Source organism: Lutra lutra, chromosome 6 (assembly GCF_902655055.1).
Source record: "Lutra lutra chromosome 6, mLutLut1.2, whole genome shotgun sequence".
NCBI lineage: Eukaryota > Metazoa > Chordata > Mammalia > Carnivora > Mustelidae > Lutra > Lutra lutra.
The window spans coordinates 96,740,272-96,762,942 of record NC_062283.1 but is presented as its reverse complement, the minus strand read 5'-3'; the positions used below and the strand labels follow the sequence as shown (position 1 = coordinate 96,762,942).

The 22,671-nt window shown below is 37.0% G+C and overlaps 1 protein-coding gene across 4 annotated transcripts in view; it reads right to left on the bottom strand.

The window, feature by feature from the left end:
• GRM1 (glutamate metabotropic receptor 1) overlaps positions 1-22,671 on the bottom strand; it is a 429,394-nt gene that overhangs the window by 27,810 nt on the left and 378,913 nt on the right. For all 4 annotated transcript variants that reach the window (XM_047735126.1, XM_047735127.1, XM_047735125.1 and 1 more), the window contains exons 7-8: positions 22,277-22,403; positions 11,874-12,804 (exon numbers count right to left, since the gene is read on the bottom strand). In XM_047735126.1, the coding sequence (XP_047591082.1) occupies positions 11,874-12,804; positions 22,277-22,403 (1,058 nt within the window). The remainder of the gene's footprint in view (positions 1-11,873; positions 12,805-22,276; positions 22,404-22,671) is intronic.

The following is a 22,671-nucleotide window of genomic DNA, read 5'->3' as shown; positions in this document are numbered from 1 at the left end:
TGATTCCTGGACTGCTCTACCCCATTAGTCCCCTGCCATCCCTAGCTAACCCCTTCTCTGCTTCAGAAGTCTTATTTAAATAATGCTGCTTCCTGGAACATGGCCAGGCTCCCTGCACTGGGACTGGTTAGATCCCTCTAATGACATTCCATAACTCCTTGTATTTAGTCTTACAAACACTAACTACACTTCTATTTACCTGTTCCATGTCTGGTTTCCTGGCCAGATTTTCACCTCCAAAAAGGCAGGGGCTGGATCTGTTTTGCTCACCACTGTATTCCCTGCACTGTTCCAGGGCTGGGCACATACTAGGCACTTGAAAATCATCTGTTGAGTGAATGAGTCATTAGTGGTTCTCTTCCCAAACTGAAAAGGTATGTATCAAGTCTTGAAACCATACTAACTATCAGAGCAAAAGTGATTTTATACTAGGATCAGCTCTGGAGTAACTTTTGACTTTAAACATTCAGAGCTAAATATTTTTTGTAAGAATAATTACTGTCAGCCCTATTGGAAACACCCTCATCCCGCTCCCCGCCCCCAACTATGCCACAGTATCTCTTGCCTCTACATCTTTCTCTGCCTTAAACATGTTCCCTGTACCTTCCCCAACTTTAACCCACTGCTTGGTCTAGCTAATGGCAGCCCGTTATTCTTAGCTATCTTAGATCCCTGCCTGACTCCTTCCATGGTCTACACTAGAGGCCCCTTCTGTTATGTCTCCTAAATATGCTATCCATCCTTTCTGTCCTAGGACTACACTGCCACATTGTTGTTGTCAGGGCTTTTGCTGGTGTCCTCTGCTCGATTCAAAATTCTGTGGGATTATAGACCATTCAATATTTCTTCGCCGGTAAATTGTCCACTATTTGTAAAGTAGTAAGCCCTTCATATTTTTTTTTAAGCAAAGGACTGAATTATGAAAACTTAACTAAAATAGCTTGAAATACTAAAACTTGCAATAAGACACTGACAGAATCAATGGCTAAAGTCACAGTGCTGGCTAGTGACATAGATCCATCCTTCCATTTCTTCACTGCTACCCCTGCCCTCTGGTCATAAATCCTTCTATTATACTTTGATCACGTATGTCTTTTTTTTATTATTATTTATTTAGTTAGTTAGTTATTTAGTTTTGATCATGTATGTCTTTTTTTTTCTTTGTTAATCTTTCCCACTCCCCATCCCATAGCCATCTAATCCAGGTAACATAAGCAATGGAAAATGGAAAATGATATTAATTCCCACAATGTTTGAGAGAATTTACTAGGAGCAAACTAACTATACATTTTTATAGCTGGAAAATCAGGGAAAGGAAAATATTTCTCTCTTTTTTAAAGATCTCATTTATTTATTTGTCAGAGAGAGCACAAGCAGGGCAAGCAGCAGAGGGGGAGAGGGAAGCAAGCTCCCTGTCAAGCAAGGAGGCTGATGAGGGACTTTATTTATCCCAGGACCCTGGGATCATGACCTGAGCCGAAGGCAGATGCTTAACCAACTGAGCCACCCAGATGTCCCAGGAAAATATTTCTTATTGATTTCTTTTACGGGGTTGATTTTCAACATGTTTAGCAGAATCACTAGGGACTTGTCTTAGTTTTATTAGCAGTGGACTCCTAATTTATCTTGAAGAAAATTTGCATAGAAGGTATCCTTAAGGTGCCTTAAATTATAGGAGGTCTCTGTACCCCTGGGGATAAAAATATATGTTTATAAAGCTGTAAAAAAAAAAAAAAAGGATGAATACCCAAGTTTTGTAGCAACATGGACGGGACTGGAAGAGATTATGCTGAGTGAAATAAGTCAAGCAGAGAGAGTCAATTATCATATGGTTCCACTTATTTGTGGAGCATAACAAATAGCATGGAGGACAAGGGGAGATGGAGAGGAGAAGGGAGTTGAGGGAAATTGGAAGGGGAGGTGAACCATGAGAGACTATGGACTCTGAAAAACGATCTGAGAATTTTGAAGGGGTGGGGGGTGGGAGGTTGGGGGCACCAGGTGGTGGGTATTGTAGAGGGCACGGATTGCATGGAGCACTGGGTGTGGTGCAAAAATAATGAATACTGTTATGCTGAAAAAATAAAAAAATTAAAAAAAAATTATAGGAGGTCTCGTTTACCCTTTTGAAACAAAATCAAATTATAGTCATATAATTTTCCTCTTCTATTCTATAACCAATGTTAATAATAAGCAATATTTTATTGTTGGTCTTTAATTTATACATATTTTATTTTATTTTTATTTATTTATTTTTAAAGATTTTATTTATTTGACACAGAGAGAGAGATCACAACTAGGCAGAGAGGCAGGCAGAGAGAGGGAGGGAAGCAGGCTCCCCACTGAGCAGAGAGCCCGATGAGGGGCTCAATCCCAGGACCCTGAGATCATGACCTGAGCTGAAGGCAGAGGCTTAACCCACTGAGCCCCCCAGGTGCCCCCTTACACATATTTTAATTCATTCAGAAGACAATGTCCCAATGACCTATTTTCCTTTTACAAAATAAAACACCTTTCCCCCTCCTCTTTGTTCATCTTTAGGCAACTGAGAACCATCTTATAGTCGGGATTCTTTATAAAAGTAGTAAAGACAGGTTTTTTTTGTTTGTTTGTTTAATTTGTTTGATTCTATAGTGCATACCTTTATAATAAATGCTGTGTCAGAGCTATGACATTTTCTTTCCCCTCCATTGGCATAGCTACTAGAATTTGGAATAATCACTTGTGATTTATACAGATAGATGATTGTCCTTCACCTCCTTAAACTGAGGTAGACACATGAGACAGGCTTAGCCAATTAGTTTCTTTGTTATGTAGAGCAACATGGGTAGAGAGAATGGAAGCAGTCTCTTTGGGTAGCTGGATCTATAACTGCGTGTAAACTCAGGAGCATAGGGATGGTTGTCCTTGGATGGACCATGAGGGCCCATGACATGAAGAAGGCAGATTTATGAGGAGAAGATGAAGGAGGCAGGCAGGGAGGAGACAGGAGGTGACCCTGAGAGCTTTCTCCTCAGGAGCCCAAACCCCATGTGTCCCAGAAGCATTCCAAATCTTGTTACCATGGGATACCTGGAAGTAGTCCTTATATTCTTTCTGTAAATAGTCCCTTTTCACTCAGACTAGCTTAAGTTGGCTCCTATAATTTGTAGCCAGAGAGTTCTAATTAAGGAGCCTAAGGGTCTCTTCTCATGAGCTGAAGCTTACAAATCCACTGGTACTTTCTTCTTCTTATGTTCTTCATTCTGCAAGCTGTTATTATTTTTGCTCTTGAACTAGCTTTACGAACACGTTGCTCACATGGTCTGCTTCCCTTTAGAGTAGGTAACACTTTACACTGAACACTAACAGATGGAATGCAAATGACCTCATCTTTCTTTAGCTATGGCCAAGTATGGACAGGTTGCCAAGCCATGTCAAACAGGGTGTCCTTCCCCACACACATCTCACGCTAAGTCACACCTGCATGTCCCCACTTTCAGCAGATACATGCCCTTCCATTCTACATAGCATAGATACCATGAACTAATGATAATGGTGATGCACACTGCCAGTTTTCAAAACTCTCTTTATAGATGGTGTAATGCAGAGTTTTATGCTAATATATAAATTCCCATACATCATCCCCTATTTTCAAAATTTCAGTGTCACTAGTAACAGCTATTGAGATTTTACTATGTGCTAGGCACTGCACAATGCTCTTTTGGTACATTTTCCCATTTATTTTATACGAATGGAAAATAAATTTGCTTAAGCTAACTTAAGTTGGTTCTATAACTTGTAGCTTACGAGTTATAATTAGTGAATCTATAGGCTCTGTTCCCATGATCTGAGAATATCCATGGTCAGGTTCAGCCTGCAGGTCTCCAATGGGTCTTCCAATAGTTTCTTTAACAGGTGACTGTTACATAGAGTGGGGTATATACCTAATAAACTTCTGGTTCTAAATTTACCCATTCACCTGAATCACCACACTGTATCATTTCCTGTCATTTCCACTTACTCAAATTTATTGTAATGGTGTGTTATATCAATAAACTATGAACTTCTAGAGGGCAGTCTACATGTCTTATTCATTTTATTGAATATATGAATGAATATATACATTATTGAGGTTGCAGACATAAACAGCTATTAGAGTGATGGTTTTATCCAAACAAACATCCTCAATGATTTTAGTCCCAACTCTTTCTCTTATAAAAATGGCTTGAGCTTTTCAAGCCTTAGGTTCTTTGCACAATTGTGTTATACGGACCTCTCTTGGGCCATTATGAATATTCATATAGAATATTCTGAATTCAGGAGCCCTTCAGTGGCACAGTCAGTTAAGTGTCCAACTCTTCATTTTGGCTCAGGTCGTGGTCTCAGGGTTATGATCTCAGGGTCATGATCTCAGGATCATTAGATCAAGCCCTGGGTTGGTCTCTCCATTTAGCACAGTCTGCTCAAGTTTCTCTTCCTCTCCCTCTGCCCCTCACTTCTCTATTTCTCTATCTCTAAAATAAATCTTTTTTTTCTTTTAAAAAAGAATATTCTTAATTCAGTTTGAAAACTATGTAGTGTTAACATATGAGGATAAAATATTATGTTTGGGAGCTTGAATGTGGATCAGTCATGTAAGTTTATTTGAATTTGAAAGAAATGTAAAAGGTGAACTATATTCAAAAGGAACTATGTTCTCTTTGAAGCTGCAACATAATCTGTACCTATGGTCTCAGTGTAGAACTTGAAAACATAAAATACAAGTATCAAAAGGAGCTACTCTGTGTTATTTGCAAAATGAGCGTATTATTAACAAGATTTAAAAAAAAAAAAAACAAGAAAATAATGATGACTGCAAATTTGCAGCCCCTGATGGGGGACAAGTTGTGTCCATCCCTCCTTTGTCCTGTTGTGCACCCTTTCCCCACACCTAAGCTTATGGCCTCTGCAGCTGGTCCCTCACAGCAGCAACTTCTCCACATACCGACTTATCTATTTTCATTCTAAATTATGGCTAATATGCTTCAGGTGGCAAAATGTTGTATCTTTCAGGAAGTGAAAGCATTTTGGCTTGGTTTTTCGGTGGGGGGCATTAAGTCTTTACCCCAAATAAAATGTTCTCATGCTGGCAGGCTCCAGCACTATGACTAGCTGTCAGGGAGAGATCCAAAGATTTCCAGCTCCTTTCAATCACAGCTGAATAAAGGTACCTGTGTTAGCCCCAGCTGAGTCTGTCTCTGGATCCACAACATCCTTCTTTCTTCTACAAACAACTGCTACTTATCAGCTACGGATCCTCTAGCTCCCCCACTCATTCCAGGAAAGCATGTGGTACTTTCCAGACTTTCCTTCATATGTCCCTTCTCAAATCCTACACTGTAAGTCCAGAGGTCTGATAAAATCAGTAACAAGGGCTGTATTTTCTTACTTTCTTTTTTTTATTTTTGGATTTGAATTAAAATTCCTATAAATTTCCAGCCTGATTTTTTAATCTTTTTTTTTTTTTTTTAATGTCAAGCAACACACGTGTAGTTAAGTGAGAACCGGTATCGAACATAATCAACATGTTCTTCAGAGTCGATGCTTCATTGGTCACAGAGTTGTCAACAGACGGCAAAGGACTGTATTGTAAGGCACAGGTCTGAGTCAGGTGGCTCAGCATAAACACATGCCTCTAAGAAAATTTCTTAGATACAAACAAGCTTAAATCTCTCCTCTCTTATATCACTCCCCTCTCCTTAAATACTATCTAGAATTTTAAGTTCCCTTAATGCCAAACTCAACTTATTCTAATAGAAATTCTACCCACATCACAACACTGAAGCCACTCAAGGACAACCATAGAGTCTCCATCCTTGGGGAACCCAAGGATCCCAAGCTCAATCTTCTTGGAACAGTCTGTTATACACTGAATGGTTGTGTTCCCCCAAATTCCTAAATTGAGTTCTAACCCCTGGTGTAATGTTATTAGGATGTGGAGACTTTGGGAGGTAATTAGGTTTATAGGAGGTCCTCAGAGTGGGGCCTTCTTCTGGGATTGGTGCTCATACAAAAAGTGAGACCACATAGTTCTCTCTCTCTCCTTTTCCCCTCTCCTTCTCTCTCTCCCCATCCTTGCACAGACAAGAAGTTACACGAGCACACAGCTAGAAGGCAGCCATCAGCAACCCAAGAGGAGAGATCTCACCAGAAACCAACCATGCTGGCATTCTGATCTTGGAATTCTGGCCTCCAGAACTGTGAGAAAATAAATGTCTGTTGTTTAAGCATCCAGTCTGTGGGATTTTACTATGGCAACCCAAGCTGACTAAGACAAAGTCTCCTCCTTGGTTTCCAGGATACTGTAGTCCTCTTGTTTCCCCATTCTTTTTGATTCCCTTGTGTTTATTGCCTTTAGGTTTTCCTTATTTATATCTATTTCTCAAGTGCAACTGTTCCCTAATGTTCTTCCTCCTACTTTCTTCTTAAGTCATAACCACACTTTTGGCCACTTTAAACATTCTAACAATTAAGCCTCAATCTAGAGCTCTGGCTCAGACCTTTCTTTTGAGCTCCTGACTTAAATCTCTAAATAACTTATGGCTGCCTCTATTTGGAATGCCTTTACTGCATCTTCAATTGATAAGTCTGAAACCCAACTCATCAACATCTCCCCAGTTCTACATCTGTATTCCACCTTCCTTCTAGCTGCATTTTTCCAGTCACACAGGGTCAAATCATGAGAGTTGTATTCTAGGTTTTATTTCTTCATTCCTCTCTGCAAACCAATAATCCAACTCTAATGTATCAAGCTCAGAAAAGTTTTTCATATTCATATCTGGGGTTGGACTTTTACTTCACTGCTCTATTTTAAAACTCTTAACCTGTCATTTGGGTTATTGTTAACACTCTATTGGTTAATCTTTCAGCAGTCAATCTCTTCCCATAAAGCTTTCACATGACCATAAAAATCACAAAAATCCTTAATGTACCTTGCAGTTTATATAAAAAATACCTAAGCTCCTTCTTAGGACACTGATTATTATTAATTATTATCAATAATCTATCCTCTTTTTGTAGGACAAATTTGCCCACCACTATACTTCTCCATGTACTACATTCATATCAGATTCCACAGTGTGGCCAGAAAATGCATTCACATTTCTAAAGCTTCTTTTACATGACATGCAAATATTTTCTCCTGTTGAAAACAACCTTTCAGGCCAAGTTCAAATGCCACTTTCATCAAGAAATTTTATCCTATCCTTCAGCAGGTACTGCTCCATTAGCTGGACCTAATCTCTTTCTTCCCTGACACCCACAATGTTATACTGTGGTATTATGGCACCTAACCCAGCATAGTTAGTTATATTTTGTGTTTCCCTTACCATATCACAAGACTGATACAGTCTGTGCCTGCTTCTTCTATCTTTTTTTATATTGAATATTACCTAGCACCACATCAAGTATGTATGTGCTTTTAAGCTTACTGTTGAAACCATGACTGATTGAATAAATGAATCAATAAACAATTCATCCTCCGTAAATGTTACTCTCGAGTAGTAAAATTCTATGCCAAGTACTTAGATAAAATCTTCTGATATTTACTTTAAAAGCAAGGGAATATTTACAATACTGTCACTTTTTTACAATACTTTTAAAGCCATTTATTGTATGATTACAGGAAAAATAATTTCAAAATGACAAATTTTCTCATGTACAAGCTTATTAGAATAGTGACTGAGTTCTTTCTATGAAAGCAAACATGTTATTTCTATTTGATTGTGATGTCTGTTGGCACCTTACCGTATTTCCTTTCATAATCAAAGGAAGAAAGACAAATTAAAAGGCATACCCGGGGCATAATCATGAATGCTGCGGGCTTAGTGACCCTACTTGTGGACAAAATGTTTCTAGCAGACCAAGAGAAAAATTTCCTCAGAGCATCATTCTATTCAGTATGTCACTTAGCTTTTGCACTCAGTAGAAACATACATTCAAATGCGTAAGAAACAACTGCAAGAACATAATAATATTCTATTTATTTAGGAACCTATACTTTTTTAAAAGGCCTTATTTATTTGAAAGAGAGAGAGTGCGAGCAGTGGTGGGGGTGGGGGGAGTAAAGGAGGAGGGAGAAGTAGGGGGAAGAATCTCCAGCAGATTCCAGGTTGAGCAAAGAGCACAGGAGAAGGGCTCGATCTCAGGATCCTGGGATGAATGATCCGAGCCAAAACTCAGAGTTGGTGGCTTAACCTACTGAGCCACCCAGGTGCCCCTAGGGACCTAGGTTTTAAAATTACTTTTTTACATGAATCTAATGCTTTTTTGTGATTGTAATTGTTTTCAGTCCTGCATGCAAAAGGCCATAGGGGTGAACTGTCACATTCCAGCTCCATGTACTGTTAGATTGGCTCTCACTGAGGTTACTTACCCAGAAAATAGGAGTGTTAGTTTGACATTTAGTCATTAATATACCTATTTTTTAAAAGAAGCATGTCATTTACATATTATTTTAATATTTTGGTTGCATAGTGTTAGCTCATTTTGCTTAAAGAGAAGTGATAAGTAATTTGGATCTAAATAATTTAATTATGAATGCCTGAGGATTTCCATATTTCTTCTATTGCCAAGAAAATAATTTTACCACTATCTTTATATAAGGTTAAGCTTAAATATTTTCCTATCAGAATACATTGAGTTACTTCAGCTAAAGAAATTAGAGCTGTCAAAGGCAATTATGCTATTCAATCGATCTTCTAGAGTAGGATTATGCTTAATTAGGCATCTAACTGTAAGTAACCCGAACACACAATTTATTGGTTAAACTCCTCCTAAATTACACTTCAGAAAATGTAAAAGTAGTGTCCAGACCTTTGGTCTATCACATGGTTAGCTGTGAATTAAATTTAAAAACTGCAGAAAACTTTTCAAAAACAGACCCATGAGGTCATCCCTCCCCAGTATCTCAGAAACAGCCTCTTATGAGGATGTAGTCGGACTTGCAACTCTTCACAATAATATTCAAACAGATCAGTTGGAAGCTCTTCATTACAGCAGCTGTTCTGTGTTTATAGCTACATATGCAGACTGCCGAACACCCTCAGTGCACCATAAACCTAGGAATTACACATCCAGAATGGTAATAAACTCATCGGGTGATATGCTCTCCAGAGTTTTCAGCCCCTTTGCTACAGTTGGCAAAACTCTGCTAGATTTTAGTTGCTGTAGAAAAATATTAGATTGTTGTGGTTTTTGTAAATTTGGAGACAAACCAGAAGCACATAAGATAGCAATAAAAAAGGCAAAAACATAGGCACTGAGATTATTATTATTTTTAAAATTATAGTCTCATAGAGAGTTAAAAGAGAAGCCACAGAAGAATAAATCAGAAAAATAAATAAATAAGTGGCTGTGTTCCATAGAGCTCTAGCCTCAAATACTCTGGGTCAGCTCAGCTGTGTGCTACATCCTGCAGAGGCTACAGATCATACTAAGAAACTTGCATGCTATTAATTAGAAGTATACCATATTACTCTGAGAGTGTTGATAAATTATAGCTAATAGATAAGCAATTTATTGGTTAAATAGCACCTCCTAGACAACCAATCCAATTTAGAACAAACCGATTTCTCTCTTAAAAGCAGGATCCCAAATAAAATTGATTTCTAACTTCATAATAGTGAAAGGTATATTCTCAGGCTTCTAAGGAAAGAAGTTCCATGTACAAGAAGATGATCAGAATGTACAACAATGTCTGGCTGCAAGTGAGTTGCTAATAAGAATTGTTAAAGACACATCAGCTTATCCCAGCAGCAAGCATGGTATACTATTCATCAGTCACTGCTCTAGGACAGTGCTCATGGAGTTCTATGCACAAGTGTACATAAAATCATTGGGAGAGCTTCCATAGATGCATATCCCTGGGTACTAACACAAGATACCATGATCACATAGGTATCTTCTTTCATCAAATGGTTAGAACAGCTTTCAGAAATAACAATGATCAAAAAAATCACGTAAGTTTCTGAAGAACCATAATAAAGGCAGAAAAATCAGAAACATGGATTGTATAATGGTAGGTGGTAGAATGGATCCCTCATAAATCCATATGACATGGGACAAAGGAAATCTCTCAGTGTCTACAAACATTCCAGCTTAGAGTGTTCTCTTTCTCATTGTGTTTCTTCCCACTCCTTCCCTCTTAATGGAAATTGTTATGATGCCATTTTACATCTGGACTCTGTGGCTATGGTTTATTATTTTTTTCTCATTTCATGGCACTGTTCATTTGCCTTCATGCTTACTGTTGAGTCCCTGCCAGGGGGCTGCTCCTGATGGCATGCTGGCTAGCACGAAAAGCCTGGCAAGGGAAAAAAATGACTATGTAACTTTTATTATCAGTGTTTTATTTAGAACTTGAAATGGATATACCAATGAGTAAACATGCATTATGATCTTAATCCTTAACACTGAAAAATTACTATTTATTATTTGAAATAATAATAATTTCATAGATTAAAAAATATATTTTGGGGGTGCCTGGGTAGCTCAGTGGGTTAAGTCTGTGCCTTCAGCTCAGGTCATGATCTCAGGGTCCTGGGATCGAGCTCCGCATTGGGCTCTCTGCTCAGCGGGGAGCCTGCTTCCCCCTCTCTCTTTGCCTGCCACTCTCTGTCTACTTGTGATCTCCCTCTCTGTCAAGTAAACAAATAAAAAAAAATCTTAAAAAAATATATATATTTTTTCCCACAGACTCCTTCATCAGATCCTCAAACCAATTATATGATTTCTGTAAAAGATTCCCATGGTACCTCTTGGCAAGTAAAGATACACAACACAGAGGTTTAAGGCATGTACATTTTTTTACATAAGGTAAGATGAGAAATTTCATGCCAATTAAGACCTAGGCAAAGAATATCTAACTAAATAGAATTACATTCACAAGTCATAGAACTTCACAGTGACTGAGTTTCCTCACTTGTAAAATGAAGGAAAATAACACCTATGCCCCTTTCTTCCTGGCTTGTTCAGGTAGGTGAAAAAATATACAATAATCGTGTAAAAGTCTTCACTTTTAAAAGATGGTTTCAGAAAAAAATTAACAGTGTTAATGGGGGAAATTGAGGACTTTTTGGATGGTTCAACTATCTTTAGAATTTCAAGTGTCTGTGTCAGTTTGGAGCTCTTCACCCTTATCTAGTTTCTTATTTCCTCTGGCGCTTTATGGCTCAGAAACAAACCATTCTGCTTGTGACCTTGCAGTAGAGGCAGCACAACTCTTGTGTAGCATTATGGAACGTCTTTATTACAATACCCATTGATGCTCAGTAAGTAAGAGGGGCATGGGAGGACTGCTGCTCAAGGGAACTTATTCCAGGGCAGACTCGCTGCTAGTTGCACTCAAATTATGAAATAGTCGGATTTCTCCAGGTGCTTAATTTCCTTCTTTCCATCCCATGATTAGTTAACACTGAGACTCCAGAATGATAAAAATAACTCAGAAACTTTATTCAATCATAGTCTAAACTAGAGATTAGAATTAGAGTTTGCATCTCAAACCCAGACCTTAGAGAAGTGTTGATATTCCATAAAGGAGGGGACCCATGTGAAAGGAAAAACTTATTAGAAAAGAAGCTGAAGATTCTAGGTAAGAATAAGAATATGCTCAGCTGGTTGTCACTTCTACAACAACCACAACAACAACCTTTATGCTCCTTGCTTTTTCAAGGGAATGAGACCAAAGAAGACCTTTAGTATTCCTACTGCCAGAGAATGTGAAATTTGGAAAAAAGGAGAAAAGAGTAAGAAAGGAAGTGAAAACTGTTGGGGAAATGGAAGAACATGAGTTAGTCAAATAGAAGTAAAGAGAAAAGAGAAAGGGGGAGGTAAAGCTGGGTCAGATAACTCACTTGGCATTCCCTGCCCCTGGCTTCTTTCTTCGGAAAATGTTGAGGAAAGTGTTGGAGCGGCAGGGCAGCTTGCCATCGCCAACATGCATGCGGACTACGTCAGAGGTGGTGAAGGCACTGCGGACATTCCTCTCAGGCTTGGCAATAATGATATACATCTTGGGAGTGAACATGCACCCCAGGGCCACTGTTACACTGAGGCTCACTGCAAAGCAGGTGGTAATGATCTTGTAGTTGCTCCCAAAGTAAATGGGCACAAAAGCCAGCCAGATGATGCAGGTGGTATACATGGTGAAGGCAATATATTTGGCCTCATTGAAGTTGGCGGGCACATTGCGGGTCTTGAAGGCATAATAGGTACAGCTCATGATGAGGAGTCCATTGTAACCCAGAGGGGCCACCACACCCAGGTTGCTGGTATTGCAGATAAGGTAGACTTCCTTGATACTTGGGTAGGACAGGATGGGCATGGGGGGCTCCATGATGATCAAGGTTACCACCAGGGTTAGCTGCACACTAATCAGGATTGAGGCAATGATCACCTGGGCCCAGGCACTCATGAACCTGGGCTTCCTGGTACAGATTTTCTTCTTGCTGCCAGCTAGGATACGTGCAATTCGGTTGGTTTTGGTCACTAAAGCAGAATAGCACATGGCAGAGGAGAGGCCAACCAGAAGGCGCTGGAGGTAGCAGGATGTGGTGGTAGGCTTGGCAATGAGGGTAAAAGGGCACACATAACCGAGGAAGATGCCAGCTAGAATAATGTAGCAGAGCTCCCGACTGGAGGATTTGACCACTGGTGTGTCCCGGTACAGCACAAAGATGAGGGTAACAAACAAGGTGACAAGTATGCCCAGGCAGGAAAAGGCGATGGCTATAATGGATTCTATGTTGCTCCACTCGAGATAGCGCACAGGAATAGGTTCACAGCCTGTAATGAGAAAAATAGTTTTAATTTTTTTTTTTAACTTTTTCTTTTCAAGGAGGCTTCATACCCAGCATGGGGCCAAATGGGGGGCTCGAACTCACAACCCTGAGATTAAGACCTGAGCTGAGATAAAGATTCAGATGCTTAATCAACTGGGTCACCCCAGAGCCCTAAGAAAAAAAGTTTTAAAATCCAAGATTTCTGCTGATCAGTAAAAACACTGCTTACTAGTTACCAGAGGCATAGCTAGGTGTACATCTTCCACATTTTGTGTTATTTTAATTATTTTTTGAAATGCCTCATTATTACGCTAATAAATGTATACCATTATCTTGTCAAGACAATTGTATTCCCAAACCAGATCTCATCACAGGACTAATGTGACACACTTGAGCCTACAAAAATAATCTTTTCTCCCAACACCAGCTTTATAAATGGGTGCCACTCTGTGGGTGGAACTTCGTTCTACACTTTCAAAAAAAGAGAAAAAGGAAACTAAACTGTTTCCTGGGAAGGTTAAATTAGTGATGATGTGACAGAATAAGTTAGTAAGAAATACACTAACAAAATTTTTATTTTCACATAGCTATTGTCCAGAGGTAAGTCTAACTCATGGACAAGTACTGTTTTGGCCAACAGAGTGTTTTAAACATAAATTTTATTTGAATTCTTTAGAAGAATCTGCATTTTCCCCATTTATTACATGTTACTTGCTTTGTCTCACCCCTTGAGTTATGTGTGATCCATCTGTGGCATCTGAGGGCACTTGTGTTATCAGCTTCTACTAGACATGCCAAGGAAGGATGAATGCCCCTGTCACCCAACTCTTAAAAGGAGAGATGTTCCTAAGTAGTTGGCTCATCTTTTCCCTCAGATGGAGAATAAAGACTGTTTTGTATTTCACGGAGAGAGAAATTTGTCAAGTCCTGGAGACAACCCCGTCAGAGAAACTTGTGTTTGGTCTGGGCCAGTCTTTCCCAAATTGTGAGAATAAAAATAGATCCCTGACTTTAATAAAAAGACTCATTGTTCTACAGCCATGGGAACAGGAACCATCAGAACCTTTTACTCCTGTTAAACAGTCAACAACAGCTCCCCTCAACGAACATGATTTCTATAATTCAGTCAGTCAGTGTCAACCCTTGCTTCTGATAATCACCCAAGTAGGAACAGACTCAAGGCAATAAACAAGCAAACAGTCTTGACTGATCACAGTGGCCCCTTTCTCTTGTGTCAGGGGTTTATCTATTCAAAGTCTCAATCTTCCTGGGAGAACTTCTGCTTCCCCTAAAAAGTCACATTTTAATCCTAAATCTTCTCATTTCCTTGATAGAGTTTAGAAAAATGATTAGCTAGACACATAATTTAGAATAACAGGAACTATTACAGGGAGCTTTTGATAGAACATATTCAATGACTTAAAATATTTAAGAGATAAATGAGATAAAATACTGAATAGTCAATACTACACTTTTTTTAATTGGCATATTGGGCTTGCTAAATAAAATTCAAATTGCAATATAGTCTTTGTCAAGGCCTTTATATTCTGAAAGCTAGCCTTCTTTTCATTTTTTTTTTCTATGCAACTTTACCTGGTTTTGTAAATGAGCTAGTCTGTCCTTAGAGTTTTCATTAGGAAAGAATGCCACATTTTATATTTTTAGAACACAAGTCAGATCTATGGAAGTTGAATTAAAACCCTGGTCAGGAGCCAAATTAAGAACTATAATTAATAATTTTCCTAAACTTCAGAGATACAAGCAAAATATTTTCTGTAGAATTCAGGATTTTTATTAGATACTTATTGTCCTATACTACAGATATGCACCAATTAATTTAATTAATTGTTAGCTACATGGAGTAAAAGCAGCAGATTAGAAAAGAGAAGATTTAAATAACCTAGTGGTGTAAAGTGTAAAAAACACAAAATGCATTACATAAGGCAATTTTGAAAGCTTTTCTTTAAACAAAGATGCAAAATTATAAACTAAATAAAGATAAAACATAGACTTTATGACATCTTCAAACAATTCTGAGGTAGACTCAACACCTGACAAGAAAAACTATACCTTCTCTTTCCGTAAGTGGGCTCAGACTTGAATTAGGGGAACCAAAGAGAAGAAAATGTTAAAATGTAAAATTACTGACTTTGAAAATATCCAATATGTGACTAGTTGTTTCTGGAGATACTTAAAAAGCAAATATGCTAGAAATCAGTATTATTGTGGATCTTTAGGTTAAACAACTAAAGGAGCCTCTATTCTCTATGACCTGGGATCCTGTACAAAAGGAAACCTATAGATACTAAACAGAAGTGTCATTTAAAGAACCAATGTCCCACATTAGCTAAAATTCCAGACTACTACTTGAAATCTGTCCAATGACTTAACTCCACGGTAAACACTGGTACCCAAGAACTCCTTGTTCTTCCCCTGAAATCCCAAGGGAAGCAATACCTATTTTTTGTTGATCTAAGGGTCTTAATGTCTACCAATAATCTCACTATTAATAGAACATCACATAATTGGCTTAATAAAACCACAGAAATGGTGAAAATCATTAACAATCTTATGCCCCAACCCACAACTGGTACTTTGGGATTATTATTAGAAGGATACATTATTCTCTGTGACACAAGACCCACAATTTTAATAGGTAGGATTAACTTCTAGACAAAATGTACTATGTTTCCCTACAGATAATCAAATTATAGCTGTTCTAGTCATGAAAATATCTATACTCTGTATAATTTTAAAAAATTATCTAAGGAATACTGTTAGCTCCAGAATCCCTATGGACAAAAGACTTCACAGAAATAGGAAGATGGATTGGAACAGAGCAGATAAACATATAGATTGTCACATGTACCTAGATTATCGTAAATCTTTTTTTGTGTGTAAATATGAAAATGATACACCATAATCTAGATGTATTAATTCAACAACATAGCCCATATCAAAGAGCCATTGCTCATTGTGGTAGGTTCGCAGTAAAAAAAGGTACTGTAAAAGTTATAGATACTATAAAATACTTAGAAATACAATAGAAATATTTTAGAGATTATCATGCTAAGCAGAGTGCTCTGACTAAAAACCCTGATAAAGCATCTCATATAAAACAAATAATTTATGATAGTAACAAATTAATGAAGAAGTTTAACTATTCAATTATAGATACATAAAATGTGACCAGAAAAGAAGTTCTTAAAAGAAATTCCAGATATTTCATGATTGTGTTCTAAGATTCATGAAGATAATATCTGACAAAACCATAATGGCCATCCGACAGTACCAAAAAAAAAATATCTACCAGGGATTAGATAAAATCCTGATGGAACAAATGAAAAAATTCATTTCAGTAGGGACAAACTGGCCACAAAATTAAACACTATTGGGGAAACATTTCCAGGACAGCAGATGTGGCCAGTTCATGCTTCATTTGTAATTAAATCAATTAGGACAAATTGTAAAGGTGGAGGCATTAACTGAAACAATTGCAAAAGAACCTTTGAGTTACTCCTCCAGAGTGGCTGTATATAGTTTTCTCCCTCTATGGTTTATGAATATGTATTAGTCTAAACAGTGTGTTTATTTTGCAGATGGGTTGAAGCATTCTGTTGAACAGCCACTATACTTACAAAGGCTAAAATATGATTAGATTTTGTGATCTTAGCACATTCCAATTGGTCAATCTAGTGATATGGGAACATTTTCAGTGGAACATTTATTCATGAATTTATATTACGCAAGCCTGTTTTCATTCTCAACCCTCTGGACAAATTAAAAGAAACCTTAATATTGTTGCAGGTTACTCCCCTTAGTGATTTTAAAGTGAGGTTCTGCTGAGATCCTCCAGAAGCTGAAGCCCTCGTGGAAGTTGACTGCTGACTGAAGTTTACAGCAAGCTGATGATTATACAATGGTCTTCTGTGCAAGATCATCTGAAGAAGATTCTTACATATATCATACTTCCCTTTGTATGCTTTCTTATTCATTCTTCTTTACTGATTTAAAACTACATAAATTTGAGTTTGTCTTTAGTGTTCACCTTACTAGAAATAAGTATTTGCCTAAATCATTTTACTAGGCAATCATTAACTCAATAATTCAATTATATCAAGCTATTGTTAGATATATCACACTAACTTCCAATAATGATACTTATTGTATATGTAAAGATTCCACAAGTTCAGATATTTAAAAGGACTCAGAAGATTCATAGAACATACTCATGTAATTTTTCTACTTAAAGGCAAAACATTTAATAGAGTAAGAGGAAGTGCAGATAATCACCAAGGGCCAAAGGGATATCCCAGTGCAAGTGCCCTACGATCCTTACTCTCAAAGTGCACACTTCATCTTTGAATTGAGAGCTCAAGACGGAAGTTCCCAGTGAACTCTTTTTATGACCTTCAAGTTATATGGCCAAGTCAGCCTATCTCTAATCGCCAGTTGAAATCCATCAGTAAACAAACTGGTTTTGGTTGTCACCAGTGGAATTTCAAACTCTAAACTGCATATTATGAATATCAGTCTCCTTAATGTAGCCAAGAGTTAAAGACAGGTAGGTACTCAGGCATCCCACAGATAATCAGAGTTGTCCAAGCCTAGCTATACATCAAGCCTATTCTACACAGTGTAGTATAAGCAAATGAAGAAAAATATGCTTGAGTTAGAAGGAGATATAAGTATCCTGTGCTGTAATAGTGGCATTATGTCAACAACACCTCAAAACAATATCCTTACAACTCTACTGTGATCGTTTTATTTCTTGTGAAGATCCTAGATTCTTTCCTCACAGGGAAACCAGGGTTTTCAATGATAATCCAGGAGCACTCAAAACAATCAGCCGAAGATAGGGACGGATCACTTATATTTTAAACAAGCTTTGTTTTCTCCTTCTTTTTCTTATTTCCTTTCCTTCTTTTTTTTTTTTAAGACATTCTAAATTTTAGATGCATTAGCTTTGATTCCTTGAGATAATTAGCTGTAATATCCATATTGTCCATATATGTAATATAATATGTAATGTATTTTTTGTTCTGTTTTGAGGTTTAAAGAGTTGTTCAACCCCTAGAGGTGTTTGGGCATCTCAAGCCTGGAAGGAGTGGGAGTTACCTTCAACCAGTGGTGAAGACTGTCCTGGCCCTACCTGACCCCCAGCACCCAAAACTAAAAGCCTTTATGTGAGTTTTACATACTATATCTAAAGCCTCTAAAACTTAGGGACCTGGCAGTATCTGTGGTTACAGTTTTCCCAGAGAATCCAGAGCTATCAGACAAGTCCATTTTCTAAGAATCCAGAGCTATCAGACTACAAATTCCTGAGCAAAATCCAAGACAAGTGGTAATAACTCTGATCTGAGGAATAGGAAGTTAGTCCTAATTTTTTAAACAAATATTGGTTCACTCGTAAGATCCAAATGCATTGGAAGAAGTTATTTTTAATACTGGATTTCTTCCCAATTAGGTTAAGACATATTTAATATGAATCAAAGAAATAAAGTCCACAGGTCTTCGGACATTTAATAGCAATTACAATAATACTTCGTAATTAATAAAGCATCATCAAAATGCTTTCTTTAGTGTTTTATATTAATATCAATTACCTACAAGGAGAAATTCTGTTTCATGGTCAGTGCTCAACTTAAATGTCACCTTCTCTATGAAGGCTCCTCTCTTCTTCGCAGGGAGAAATAACTGTTTTTTTTTCTCAGTTGTTCATATGACATTTGTACACACTCCTGTTGTAGGACTTAAAATTGTCTAGTTTCATAGGAAGCTCCTTCCCAGGTTATAAACTTTATTTCATTCACGTATATGTTTCCAGTTTCTCCAAAAAATGCTTGGTACAAAGAAGGTGGTAGTGTATAATATGAAATTTAAGTAAGTAATTAGATAGTGTAAGAGGTCATAGCAACTGTTGGGGTGGAGAAAAATAGTAAAAATTAATTTCTATAACTTAATATTTTAATGATTAAATTTAATGTAGTTTGGTTTTCTGAGGAATCTTCTTACCCTATTTGATTTTTAAAAAGAAATAAGTAGCATCAGATTACATATAATTGGTTCATGAATTGTTAAACTACTGTCAAATTTTATACCATGACAGAAGAGATCCCTGTTTATGCATCATAAGAAATAAAGTGTGAAATTTAAATGCTGAATTAAAATGTACATTTTCCTAAGAAGAAAAAGTGAGAAACTTATTAACAGCTTCAGAAAGTGCTTCCTCTAAATAATGTATCATTTTTTTCTTTATAGCAACAAATAATATATTCTAATGAAAACAATAACACATTTATAAACAGGTATTTATTCACTAATATTAGGGCCTTTGGAGCATGTGTGGAAAGTATCTCATAAAATAATTTTATGCCTATTAACAACCTTTACCTTCAGTAAAAAACACCATTTCCTAAAGAAGAATGATTTCTCGTTTTAACTAAAATTCAGTCCAAAAAATAGAGAAATCCACCTGTGAAAACAAAACACCTACTTAAAGGCTATGCATTACTCCTCCGAGTATTTCTACTGGTTTTTGGTATTCTCTGCTTGTGGGTTTTCTCTTTTCACAACTACTGCTACCATGGCAACCACCAACACCACATTGCCATGTAGTGCATACTTGCTCTGAGCCTGACGTGGCACCAAATGAGTGGCAAATGAGACCATACTGTCCATTCATGTGTAAGACTGAAAGGATCCAGAAATGATAGGTGTCGTTAAAACTAAGTATAAACTAAATCAGAGATTTGTTCTCTGAAAGACCCTAAACATAAATTGGCACAATAATTAAATATTTGCTCCAAAAGTAGCCACTTGCCTATTTTGCTATTAGAAAAGGGCTATCTGAATAAAAAAATCAGAAATGGTTAAAAAAAAAAAAAAAAAAGGCCGTCTGAGTTGTTTCTTGGTTCAACTCATTTGACGCTAAGGTGACTTTTATGCATGTGATGGATGATAGACTAAATATTTTAGAAAATAATCACATTAAATATCTAAGTATAGTGGAGGAAAGTGTTTTTATTTTTTTATGCTTTATTAACTGAAAGAGCCTTAAATCAATGGTGATCCTCATTTGGTTGTGGGCAAAAAATATACGTACAATGGAAGATCTCTAGAGAATAAAATATATGACTTTGAGTTCATTATTATAACATATTGGATCTTTTAAAAAACCTTTTTTTTTTTTTTTTTTTTTTGTATTTGATGTCTTAAAAAAGGACAGAAGTTCTTTACCAGGTATGAGATAAGCTGCAATCAAAGTAAAAAAGGAGCCTTAGGAAAAATTTGGGAAAGCCCAAAAAAAATGTAGACAAAAAAAAAAATTCTTACACCTCAAAACCAGGACTTCTGATTTCTAAAATCAATCTGAGAAAGGCTAGCTTTCTTTGTCTTTGAGCCTCTTCCCAGGCAGCTGTAGTCTCAGTCAAATAACAGAGAGGACTGACTAGTAAGTCAACCCTCTATTTGATATAAAAAGGCCTGGCAGGAAGCACACACTATGAAAGAGGATAAAGATGTGAACAGAGACACAGCATGAGTGGGAGAGAGGTCTTGTTGTCCAAAAGTGGCTGAAAAAGCTTTTCCAAGCCAGTCTATTGCATGCAACAAGGATATAAGTTAGACCTAGGGATAAAAATCCTGGGTTCTCACAGTGGCTTCTCTATTAACCAAATCCATTGACCTGCATGAACTTAGGTAAGTCCCTTCTTCTTTCTACTTCTCTCAATAGAACTTTTATTAGACAGCTGTTGTGTTCAAGGCACTAGACTATGAGCCAGAGAATAATGTTTCTCATAGGATGAGACAGGAACCAGGTGCCTCAGAATTTGCAGGGTCCCTTCTCAGAACAGGTGAACAGGAATCTCTGCAAATGGGTAATACCTGGGTAAGTTTTAGGCATATTAAAGTTGAAAACCAGTTTTCCATGACAGAATAAAAATATGATTGAGATACAGCTTTTATCTTCAAATGTATTCTAATCTAACTTCCTTTTTCTTTAAAAAAGGTCTTTGTACTGAATAATTTCTAAAAGCTTTCTGACCCTCATTTTAGATTAACTTTTTCCAACAAAGATTACCATTTTACAAGGTACTCTTCACTGAATAAGTAAAATTTTTATTATGTGACCTGGTTCTACTTACCCAGTCATTTTTGATGTGTTCTGAATAAGTCATACAATTTCTTAGTTGCTATTCTTATTTGGGAACAGATGAAAAAGTAAAAAACAATAAGAAATGTTACCCTTTGTAATGATTTTCAATAATACCCAGGAAGGCAGTGAACTGGGCTCTGCTTCTATTTGCATGACCTTGGGCACACAAGTACACCTCTTTGGGCCTCAACTTCCCCTTTCTAAAAGGAGGAATGAGATTACTCACATGACAAAATGTACTCACTCAGATGACAGTTTCCATGGGCCCTATTACTCTTAAAATTTGTGAACAGTATTTGTGAAATATCTCTCATGTGTGTGGAAAACAAAATTCACGTATTTGAACATTACTCTTATGAAATTTACAAACTCATAATCTATCCATATGATACCCATTGATTTTACTAATAAACCATCTCTTGCATTCATATATTCCTCTATTCCTGCTGCTGCTGCCCTCATCCACGCCCTTGGAAATTACTCATTTGAACCAATGCAATAGTTTCTAGCTTCTGTTTTTCATCCAATCTCATTATATTCCTCAGACTGCTAGTCTGAGCTAGTAGAAGCATCTTTATGAGACACAAATACCAAGGTGTTATTTGCCTATTTAAATTCTTCAGTGGTTCTCCTGTGCTTAAAACCACAGTCCAAACTCTTGGGAAAAGGTCAGGAAGAATCTTGTATCATCCACCAACAGTCTTATTTCTGGCCTTTGCTAGGTCCTTGTGTCTATCAACCAACCCCACACACTTATTTTGTGGTTTTCCCCAAATGTGTTATAGGCTTTCATTTTCCCATCTTCTAGTTTTTCTCTGGAATTTTTTTCATCTCCTATCTGCCTAATGAACTTTATGCACTATAAATATCCCTTTTGTATTAATAACAATTTTATATTATTTTTACATGTTTATTCCCTATAAGTTTTAAGCAAAATAAAGTAATAAAGCAAGATACATTTAAAGCAAAAAAAGTACTGCCTCACACATGTTCGAGAAATGTTTGCAAACATAAATGCAGGTAACTAGAAATATCTTCAAATAAAATTTTAAAAAAGAAAAACAGAAAGCAACTGGCATACCAGAATACCCATTTAATACACTTTTATTTAGATTTAAAAAAATGAACCTGCTTTTCAATATGGACGATTGAAAACTTATAAAGGTTTCTGTGTGCTCTTTGACATGAGCATTAAAAAGTGCACAGTAAAAATAAACACCAAAAAAGACAAGAGTTGCTCATTCATATTTTAAACAATGGGCATATTGAGAAGGTCCACAGTCAGGCACAAGATCTAAAGTAGGGCACTTCTTACCTGTTAGATCTGCACTGGGCCACCACCCTAAGTCACAGGCTTTACAGGTGAACTCATCTTGCACGTATTCATTCTCTTTGCAGGCTGTGCAAATCCAGCAGCAACTCACTTCTCCTTTCCGTATGACCTGTAACACAGGGATAGTCCATATGCCTTAAAGAGGGTTTCCCCAGAAAGCCTTCTATTTCAATATGGACTTGTTTTCATACTATAATAATAATAAATAAAAAAGAGTAATTCTTCAAAAAAGGAACCTTAAGTACATGCATTCAAATATACCTGATTATCTTAAGAGTTCAGATGTGAATTTCAGGTCATTCTATACCGGGTTTGGAAGCTTTTCAAAAATAATATCTTTCATAAAGACAATTGATGACATTATCTTTTTCAGAGTT